The sequence below is a fragment of the Neophocaena asiaeorientalis genome, unplaced genomic scaffold, assembly GCF_003031525.2.
Source record: "Neophocaena asiaeorientalis asiaeorientalis breed wild unplaced genomic scaffold, Neophocaena_asiaeorientalis_V1.1 scaffold606, whole genome shotgun sequence".
In the NCBI taxonomy this organism is placed as follows: Eukaryota; Metazoa; Chordata; class Mammalia; order Artiodactyla; family Phocoenidae; genus Neophocaena; species Neophocaena asiaeorientalis.
This window is the reverse complement of record NW_020173687.1, coordinates 10,880,183-10,891,302: the sequence shown is the minus strand read 5'-3', so window position 1 is coordinate 10,891,302 and position 11,120 is coordinate 10,880,183. Positions and strand designations below refer to the sequence as shown.

At 45.6% G+C, this 11,120-nt stretch overlaps 1 protein-coding gene across 1 annotated transcript in view; it reads left to right on the top strand.

Moving 5' to 3' along the window:
• The first annotated feature begins 5,161 nt into the window (after positions 1-5,161).
• Positions 5,162-11,120, top strand: part of PTPN1 (protein tyrosine phosphatase non-receptor type 1) — a 65,265-nt gene continuing 59,306 nt past the window's right edge. The window contains exon 1 of the mRNA XM_024750451.1: positions 5,162-5,383. Coding sequence (XP_024606219.1) covers positions 5,321-5,383 — 63 coding nt within the window. The 5' untranslated portion in view covers positions 5,162-5,320. The remainder of the gene's footprint in view (positions 5,384-11,120) is intronic.

The window sequence follows — 11,120 nt, the reverse complement described above, 5'->3', positions numbered from 1 at the left end:
TTTAATGGCTTAGAATAAAGTCTGAAATATTTTCTGGGAGTGGAGGGGTGGGAGAGTCTTCACAAGGCTGGGGAAGGGCCCAGTGAGGATGTGAGTGAGGGGCTTCTGGGCTGCTAACCTTCCTGTGAGTTCTCACAGTGCAGAACTCACAAATATTCATAGAATTTCAGAACTAGAAGCAGCATCTAGAGCTAAACTGCTTTCAAATCCTGGCTCCACCATTTCTTAGCTGTGTGACCACAAGCAAGCTGAGAAACTCTCTATGCCTCAGTTCAAATGGGGGATAATAATAGTAGTAGCGCCACCATGCTGTTGTAAGTGATAATTATTACCACTATTATTATGTCTTCATTGTCATGATTTGTTTAGAGTTCGTGGGAATTCTTGGAGAGACTGTGTAGCATCACGGCTGAGAGCACAGACGCTGAAAGCCGACTGCCTGTTATCTAAATCCTACTTCCATACTTAGAGCTGTGCGACCTTGGTTAAGAATTTGACCTCTCTGGGCCTCGGTTTCTTTATTTGCCAATATTTCCCTTGGACAAAGTGATTGGCTTAGAGATGGCATGTGAGACTCAATTGGACCAATGAACTTCAAGGCCAGGACTTGTGCTGGGACCACAGGGAAAAGAAGCACTTTTTCCATCAGGGTTGCTGAATTGGCAGGATGTGATCCTGGAGCTGCCAGGGCCATCCTGGTTACCTGGGGAGGAGAGTGAAGCTAACACAGAGGGAAGCACTAAGAGAGCAGGAGTAAGAGAGTCACGATGACACTGTTTGAGCCCTTGGATGCAGTTGTGCCAGAAGCAAACCACTTTTGGACTTCCCAGTTTCATGAGCCAGTGAATTCCCTATTTTGTGAAAGCTACTTTCAGTTGGGTTTTTCTCACTGGAAAGCATTCAGGCTACAGTAGGAGGTTAAGCAACTTGCCCAAAGCCTGAAAGCTGGTAAGTAGCAGACCAGGGTTAGAAGTTTCTAACCTGCTGCACCCAGACCAGCATTCTGTATTTGGGTGTTCATTGATTTCACCTCTTTACCCATTTTCTCATCTGCAAAATGGGACAACACCAGGCTTGCAGGACTTCTGGGAAACATAAACTGAGAGGTCACACCTAGTGCTGTCTGTGGCTGGAGGCTGAAGCTCTGTGCATCCAGTTTCCAGTGCTGTGGGCCTGGGTTTTGCCCCTAGTCAGTTATTCCATCCCAGGGATGTCTTTGGCTGACCCCAAATCAGCCAACCAGTCAAGGCCCCCAAACTTCTTTAGGAGAGCAGCTGTGAATCTCAGAGGGAAGGGCCACTTCCTTTCCTGGCTATGTGTCCTCACTGGTAGACAGAGCGAGCTGGATGACCCTGAGGACCCTGGAGGTCTGAGTCTAAGAGGTAGAAAAACGCCCTGTCATCTTGATTTCTGGAATCTTCCAAGGACTTGTGGCCCATCTGGGAATGACCTGTAGCTCAAGGAAGACGGCATTGAACCAAATCGACTTAATCTCTTTTCTTCATGAAGTTTACATTTAGTGGTAGAGGTGGACGATAACACATAAAACAAACACAGGACATAATACTACATGGTAACAGTAGGGAGAAAATATGTCCTCAAATGCCTGATAAGTTCTAAGAAGGAAAAAGGATATAGATTCATGGAACTGTTTATTAGGAGGCATCAGAAGGGGCCTCTCTGAGGAAGTGACATCTCATCAGAGACTACTTTGGTCTCTCTCTGAATTCCAAGCTCTTAACACTGGTCTACCTCCCAGAAAAAAGACCAGGCCGGATTTTTACCGGGAAGCTTGCTGACACCGCTAAGCTAGGAGTCAATGATCCATTGGAGCCTTGGTAAACAGCCATCCTGCTCTACTGACAACTCTTTAGGACATTTTAAAAAGTTTAATGGGTCATTGATTTGCTCCATTAGCTAAATCTGTGAAGGAAAGGCCCAAGAAACCACCCGAGACCATTCCTCAGGCAGGCCTGCCAAGAAAAGGTTTTCGCTATCATGACACATGGCCATTTGTTTATTTTCTAACCAGTCATCACTAAAAGATTCCCAATCACCACCATCACAGCTCTGGGGGATACCAAGGCTTGGCTGGTTCTAGGCCAGGACATGGCAGAGAACTGGTAGAGCGTGACAGATGAAAGCCAAGCCTTAGAGAGCCACGGAAGATTCCAGAACCTCAAGTCCCTCCTCCCAACGCAATATCAGGGGCTTGGGGCACAGATAAGAAGTCGAGGTCCCTACCCTCCTGGAACACTATAGTGGGGGGCAGGAAAAGGAAACAAGCCAACAAATAAAGAGAGAAATTTTAGAGGTGAGCACTGTGATGGAAATATTGGCTTAGAGATGGCATGACCTTGCAAGATGACCTTGCAAAAAACAAGGTCACCGGTAGAAAGTGACTGGGGGCTATTTTAGAGACCGTGGTCAGAGACCTATCTGCAGAGGTAACAGTTGACCTGAGACTTGAAGGGTGACAAGATCTGCAGGAAGAGTGGTCCAGGAAGCAGGAACAGTTGGTGCAAAGGTCCTGAGGTAGAAACTCATTCAATGAATTAGAGGATTGGTCTAGAATACAAGAAAAGGAGAAAGGTTGGGGAGGTGGGCCAGGGTTAGGACTTATTTGGGTTTCACTCTAAGAAGGATGGGAAACTATTGGAGGGTTTTACCTACAAGAGTTTCATGATCCAAAAGTTAAAAGCTCTCTCTGGCTGCTGCTATGTGAAGAACGGATATAATAGTGATTAGCTGATACTTGAAATTAGGGGTTTCATTCAGGACCAATATTGTGACAAAGTTTCACCCTCTGCCACTGTGGTAGGTTGAGTGGGGGACATATCTCAAAAAAGATATGTCCAAGTCCTAACCCACAGAACCTGGAATATAACCTTATTCAGAAAAAGGGTCTTTGCAGATGTAATTAATTTAAGGATCTCAAAATGAGATCATCTTGGATTACCTGGCAATGCAAAATCCTCCTGGATTAGAGTGGGTCCTAGATCCAATGACAGGTATTCTTGAAAGAGTGAGGCCGAGGGAGATTAGACAGCTGGAAGAGGAGACAGAGGAGAAAAACCACATAAAGACGGACACAGACTGCATTTATGCTGCCGCAAGCTGAGGTACAATTGAAGTCACCAGGAACTGGAAGAGGCAAGGAAGGATTCTCCCCTAGAGACTTCAGAGAGAGTGTGGCCCTGTCAACACATTGACTTCAGACGTCTGGCCTCCAGAACTGTTCAAAAATATATTTCTGTTGCTTAAAGCCACCACATTTGTGGTAATTTGTTACAGCCACCCTAGGTAACTAATGCATCCACTAAACACACGTGGACTCTGCACGCACACACCCACCTCCACTCCTTCATCAAGATCCTGTGCATAGCACTGGCCCCACTCAAAGGCCGCTCCAGTCACTGGGTGGTACTCCCTGCAGGCATGAGGGCCACTTGGGCTCCAGATGGGCATTTGATTTATTTACTTACTTAGGTCAGCCCACAGTAAGAAGAATGAACCAGCCTTGTTCTGTCCCCCCCAACAAGGAGCTCTGAGTTCTGTGAGTTCCAGATAAACTAGCACTCAAAGAAACAAGGGCAGGAAGAGTACGAACCTGGAGAGTCACTTAAATGGCTAAGACTTATATTAGGCAGCTTCCAAGTGTAGGGTTCCCAAAGTTTTCACCCGAAGGGGCATCTTTTGTTAATTTCCCCCTCCATGGAATACTCAGTTTCTAAAGACATTGTCTATCAAACCAATTGCATTTATTCAACAAGGATTTACCTCCCGTTTGCTATTATTTGAAGGTATATAATAACGGGGGCTCATATTTATTGATCCACTCACTAGACTAAAAGCATTATACATACTCTTTCAATCTTCACACCACCCTATGAAGTGGGTACTTTCATTATCTTCATTTTACAAAGGAGGGAACAGAGGCAGAGAGGGGTTAGGTAATTTGCCCAAGGTTGCACAGCTAGTATTTAGTAGAGCCGGAATTTGGACTCAGGCAGCCTGTCTCCAAAGTGAGCACTCCCCTGAAGACTGGTTAGAATCCTGGCTTCCATACCAATGTGCAAAGGTACTCTGGACAAGTGATTTTGCCTCTCTGTGCCTCAGTTTCCTCATCTATAAAATGGGAATAATAAAAGTGCCTATATTGTAGGGTTGTTGTAGAGATTAAATGAGAAAATGTACTTGGAATGCCAGGCACAGTGCCTGCCACAAGCACTCAAGGAATGAGCTGGAATTCAACACCGCTGCTCTGGGTAGGCTTGAGATGGGAAGAGTGAACAGAGATGATTCTGTCCTCTAGGGTCTCTGACCCCATGGAGTTCACAATCTTCATATAATGTGCCCGACCCAAAAGTGAATGGCTTAAAGTACAACCTGCAGGAAAACCACCTGACCAGCCCTTCTCATGTGTGCTTCAAGGACCACAGGTATAGAATTAGCTGGGGTTGCTGGTAAAAAATACAGATTCCTGTATCCGAATCCTTTGGAAGTGGGCCCAGAAATCTGCCACTATTCAACACTAATGCACCACAGAATTTGTGCTCCACTGAGTCCATTCTAAGCAGGACTTCCTTGCTATTTGGGGAAATATTAAAAATCATTCCAAGACCCCAATCCATTCATTTCTGCAGTGCCCAGGATAGGAGACTCCAAACGCAAAGTACATGCAGAGAGTAGTGGGCCTTCCCCAGCAGCCTGGTAAATTATGAAGCTCTAAGTTTCACGAAAAAAGGGCGGACATCTATCTGGCCAGAGGCCGGAGCCTGGAAGGGGAGCATGTAATCCCCCCCGCCCCCCTGGGAGCACTGAGGCCTGGGCCCTGGCGCTGCAAGAAAGATGCATGACTGCTTCAAGGTCACTCTGTGATTCAACGGACCGCGTCGATGCTTGAATTCAAGATCGGTGGCAGCCGGGCAAACCCACGCGCCGTAGGCGGGGCTCCCGGGGTCGCCTAGGCAACGGGCGCGCGCCACGCCCAAGCCCGTAGACCGGGATGGGAGGGGAGGAGGGAGGGCACGCTGCAAGATGTCTTCCCCCAGCACCTCCCCCGGCTCCGCCCCGCGGAACTGCTAGCCGACATTCCTGAGCGCTGATTGGTCCTTCCGCTTGAGGGGCGGAGCCCGCGGCAGCGCGGTGCGTACTTCCGGCTGCCGGGTTGACATGAAGAAGCAGCGGCGGCTAGGGCGGCGGTAGCGGCGAGAGTCGCGGCTTGCAGCGGGACCAAGTGCGGAGAGCGCGACGCGGCCTAGAGCGGCAGACGGCACAGTGGGCCGAGGAGGAGGCGCAGCAGCCCCCCTGGCCCGCCATGGAGATGGAAAAGGAGTTCGAGCAGATCGACAAGGCTGGGAGCTGGGCGGCCATTTACCAGGTGCGGGAGCGCCCCCAGAGCGCGGCAGGCCCTTCGCTTAGGCCTAGCGAACCTTCCCCTCAGACCCCCAGGTCCCGCTCTCCCTCTGGGTCCCGCCCTCCGCCTGGGCCCTGCTCCGTGAGGATTCGATCCGACGGCGGCAGAAGCCAGCCGCCTCTCTCTTTGTCCCCCGGGTGGGCCTGCGTCTCTCCCCGGCCTCGCAGTCCCCTTTGATCCCCCACCTACCTCATATCCTCCAGCCCGGGTGACCTCTCAAGCCTGGAAGCCGCCAGTCTCTGCTCTCAGCGCGAAGCCTCGCACCCCGACCCCGCCCCCCTGCCTGTCCACTCTTTGTCCCCTGGGGTGGATAGAACACCCCCACTACTTCCTTTCTAGACTGGACCACCTCAGGCTGTCTTCCTTTGTCTCCCCGGGGGAAAGGGTTACTCCCCCCTCCCTCCTTTACATTTCCTTTCTCCTGGTCTCTGTGCGTCGAGTCCCAAGGATGACAGTCCCTTCCCCCTTCCTGTTCATTCATTTAATGGATCTGAGTTGACGTGCCTCTTCCGTGCTAGGCGCTGCTGAGGCGCTGGAGGTAGTGTTTGCTGAACAAGACAGGCAAGATGCTATCCCCCGTGAGCTTGGAGTCGAATAGGGCAGTGCAACACATAAGCAGACAATTTCAGATGGGGACAAGTGCTATGAAGAAAACAAAACATAACGGGGTAGAGAGTGATTTCAGGGAAGATGGCCTGCCTCAGAGAAGGGGATCAGGGAAGATCTGTCAGAGGAAGAGATACTTGCTCTGTGAGCTAAGCCCTGAGAGTAGCAGGCTGAAAAGAGCTTTCCAGCCAGGAGGTCTGGAGTACCCACTCCACTGGGGCCAGAATATTACCCCGTGTCAGGCAGGCAACAGGGGAGGTTGACGTTTTTACTTCCTCTAAAATAGCATCTTTCCCTCGGTGAGCATCTTATCCTTTGGTCATGGTTGAGATGATGGTGTCTTCCCGGTCCTCATCTCCTTGTGGGTTATGGTGATTCATAAATAAAAAGTTCGGAAGGTAGAGTTTCTCACGTATCTCTACATCATCAGATTAAAAAGATGAAGAGGTCTGCTTTCACAAGAGCTAAATCCTCTGAAGAATATATGTGCTCCCGATTAAATGTCATCGCGGGGGTTGTGAGGATTAACCAAAACCACACTCGGTATTTTAAATAAACAACATACAGAATAGAGAGATGTTGTTACTTGTGTAAAGGGAGAAGGCTGTTTTTGGCTTATAGGCTCAAAAGGCAAATTGTGAGATCCATCAGCTGGTAGTATTAAAATCTATTTTGAGCTCCACTTAAAAAGAAAAAAAGCTTTAAGCAGTTCTTTGATATGCTTGACTAACAAAAGCCTTTTTTTGGCAGGCTTGGTTTCATGTGGATTTTCATCAAGCTTATTTGACAGGATTCTTTTTACTTGCACTGAAATATGTATATTAGCTTCTGATAGACTAATGTTTATAACCACTCTAATCTGTGTAAGTACGATCGATCAGTATATAAAATTTGTATTCCGTGTCTAGTCTCTCTGAGTTAATTGAATGAATTCCACTAGTGACTTTGAGAATGTGTAGACAAATTTTCTGCATCAGATTGAATACAGTGGAGTCTAACGTGGTCTTAAATGAAAAAATTCTTGGTCTGAAGTGTTGGAGTTGATAATGATATACCCCATCCCAAGTAGGGGTGGCCTCCAGGAGGTACTGGGGAGAGTCTTTTATATTGAAGCTGACTCAGTTGGCAACAGCAAATTCATATTATAAAAAGTCCTTGTTTGAATTTGATTACTTACAGTTTTAGGGAGGAGTGGGAGACCTTTCACCCAAGCACTGTTAAAACTATGTTAAGCAAGTCACTAGCATGGAGCATGGTCTTCAGTTAATTTCCCTCATTGTTCTTGTGTTTGTCTACCACCTTGGAACCCCAGGAGTTGGTCGAGATCGCTGTATGTTGAGATTTCTCTAGATCCTTAATCGATTGCCACATTTCTAGAGGTGGTTTCTTTTATCTTAGAGAATTATCCGCTATGGGCTTTCTCACCTCTGCAGTACAGATATTTTTCGTTTACAAAATCTGAATCAGACGCTATTTTCCTTCTTGATGTTAAAAGTGGCAAATTCTGGCATTTAAAAAAAAATGTAGAGTTCAAATGACCTTGAGTCTAAACTGGCAGATTTTCCAAAGTGTGTGTCAATTTACAAAAACCATTATTTTTCAGGAATTCAAAGAAATGTGTTTATGGTGGGTAGAAAATGGAAGTTAAAAAAATTAATGTTTTGTAGCCCGTCACAATGAAGGCAGCCTTATACAGAGTCATTTTGGGCTTGCTTAGTCTATTGTGATTTTTAAAATAATACGTAATTTTTGCTTAACATTTTGTAAACAAAGCAGTGCAGTTATTTCTCACTATACTAACTTCTAACTAGAACAAAAAGATGTAAAAACTTGGAAACAATTGGGAAAAGAACAAAAGATGAAGTAGACTTTTGAATGCCGAGGAATGAGGTGGCTTAGAAAACAAATGTTTCAGGCGAAGATTCTCTCCTAGCTCAATTTGATAAAGTGAGCATAACTGTTTTTATATAGTTGTTAATGCTAATAGATAGCATAGATACTAATACGCATTTAGGTCTATAAAAAGTCAGCTTTGATAGCATGTGTAGATGGCTTTAAAAAATTGTTCTCTATCATTTAAATGATTGTATGTCTGGTTTGAAAAGTGGAAGTAATACTTAGCAAGCCTGGAGTGCCCAAAAGAGAAGAGAACATAGATAGGGCAAAGAGATTGGTTTTTGGAGCTAGAATGAGAGAAGAGAGGGCTTGAATGAATGAAAATAGGAAAAACTACCCTCCATTTGTAGTTTAAGGTTTGGGTCAGGTGTTTCGCCATTTCTCTCATCTCTAATTCTTTGATTCTCTGACACTGTTCACTAATTTTCAGTATGAATGATTTGATTGTTTCAGTTGGGGAGATTGCAACAATAGCTTGTGACTTCAAGGCAAGATTTATTCTATGTAAGAGGCAGGCTTTGTAATACGGGCCACTCTTCCAATTGACATTTGTTTTTATAGCTGCTTTCATTATGAAATACGATCTAATGCCTGACTAGGTTAAAATCATGTTATAACAATAATTCACTAAAATTCCTTACTGCTGTATACAGCTTATTTTATTACAGTCCAAGATGAATATTAAAATTTCCCAGTAATTTTTATATAAATACCATTCTCTTCAGAGAAAAACTGTGTTTTGTGCAGAGGAGAAAGATCTATACACTATGACTCACTTCACTTAAAAAAAAGAAAGACAAACGGAAGTGACATGGAGAGGGATGGGAAGCTCTAGTCATCTTGAGTGACCCATTAGATCTAAATGTTCTTGTGTAGCCCTGGTTTGAGTGAACTAAATTTAGGTGTCTGATCACCACTTTGGAAATGGTGCAAAGACGTTTGTAATTGTCTGGACTCAGATTAACTGGGGGCACAAGTAGAAATAGTGGAGGGAAGAACTTTTTGCTATCATTATTTGTTTGACATCACTGGCATATTTATAGGAATACTTTGGTTCTTTTGGAAGTACATCATAAACTATATCAGATGGTTCTGAAGAGTCAGCTGGGGGATAATGGTAATGCAAATGATTTTTGGTTGCCAGTTATCTACCATTGGGCTCCAAGGCCCCTCCAGTGCATTTTGCTTTTTTTTTTTTTTTTTTTTTGGGCTGCGCTGCGCTGCATGTGGGATCTTAGTTCCCCTACCAAGGATTGAACCCATGCCCCCTGCATTGGAAGCATGGAGTCTTAACAGCTGGACTGCCAGGGAAGTCCCTGCATTTTGCATTTTAGCACGAATAGCTCCCCCAAACCTATTTTTAAAATGCCTGATATTGAGTAGTGTAATTGAATGTATACTGAATTTCATGATAGAAATAAATTTTAAAATTTCCTGTAGGGGTTTTGTCAGACTCTTAACTACTGAAATAACTGTGCCTTTTCTTTTTTCCCTTTTCTCTTTTTTTTGAGTTGTCTCTTTTCTGATCTTTTAGATGGCAGAATCCTTTTGACAGTTTTTGTCTTATGCTGTACTTTTAATTGCAGGTACTTTTTCATAAGCCAGCCTGAGCTCATGTGTATTTTGCACAAGCTGGCGTCCCTCCCTACAGTGTTTATGTTAATTTGTTCATGGTAACCAACTAATACTGACTACAAATAGTCTGGGCATGTTTCTTTGTACTGCCCATGTTTAGGAAAAGGGGAAGTCCAGCAGGGTCATTGTGTCCAAGACAGTGTAGTTTGGTACCAGTCATTTGGTGCATGTTTTGAATATCCAGGAGTGCTGGGGACTTTGGAATGGTTCTTGATTCCCTCCACCGCATCTCATTGATTGGTCACTATGATGTCCTTCCTACCATCCCAGTGGTCTAGGTTCTCAAATTTTGCTTATAATACTGCTGTCATTTCTGGCTTCACATTGCAGAAATTGGTGAAACCAGAAGCATATTAATAAGGTCCCTCAACAATCTCTCCACATCTCCCCCCTGCCCCACTGTGTATATTCTTCACATTATCACTAGCGTAATTGGTTAAAAACAGACCTGGGTCTGTCACTCCTCTGTTTACTTCTATGCTTTCATTTATGTGTAAGGTCCAAGCTCCTTGGCATGGCAGCCAGGTTCCAGCCATCCCCTCCTGTGTACCTTTTATTCTGGCCACACTAGAAGGTGCAGTGTTCCCCAGACTCATCCTTCTCTTTCATTCCTCTGTACTTTGGCTCAACACTTTGTTTAGGCTGCCTTTCCCACTCATTCTGGCTTGCGCCTCCCATCTCAAATGTGTGCCCCCTTGCACTAGATTTTGGCTCTCTCACTTGTGTGCTTACATACACCTTCGTACCTATCTCTTTTAAAGCCCTGCTCTCATGGGAGCTGTTCCTTTGTATCCGAGTCCATCTACTGTAGGGTCCAAACTATGGAGGTCACCTCTTCCATCTTTCTCATTCATCTTGGTGTCCTCTGCACCGGGCACAAAGTGCCTAAGAAATGTTGGGGTTGAATTGATGGTCAGCACTTTGCCCCAGGCCCTGACAATAGAAAGACAAGTCACAGTTCCCAGCTCCCATTCTGGGGGAGGAGGAATGGTAGACACAAAGAGATTAGCCTGCATTAGTACTAATAGCAGAGGCCACTCTCAGAGAAAACCAGTACAGTTTGAGCCACGGCTTGATGAGGCAGTTTGGTGTTGCCTGCTGTGGTGGCTTGGAAGAGAAGCTTGGATGCTTACCCAGTAGGAAACCCAGCTTATTTCACAGGAACTTTAAATTTAACAACAAATTTGTACTTGGCCTGAGGCGAACTTAATAGGAAACTTGGAGGTGATATATCTGTCTCTCTAAGAATTATTCAATTACTCTGTTCTCATCACTCTCAACTTGTTCTCACATGCCTTCTAGAAGGGCTTTGTATGTAGCTGGTTTGTAAAATATATTTTGACTCTGGGCTTAAAAGTATGGTTCTCAGGCTTCCCTGGTGGCGCAGTGGTTGAGAGTCCGCCTGCTGATGCAGGGGACACGGGTTCGTGCCCTGGTCTGGGAAGGTCCCACATGCCACGGAGTGGCTGGGCCCGTGAGCCATGGTTGCTGAGCCTACACGTCCGGAGCCTGTGCTCCGCAACGGGAGAGGCCACAACAGTGAGAGGCCCGCGTACCGCAAAAA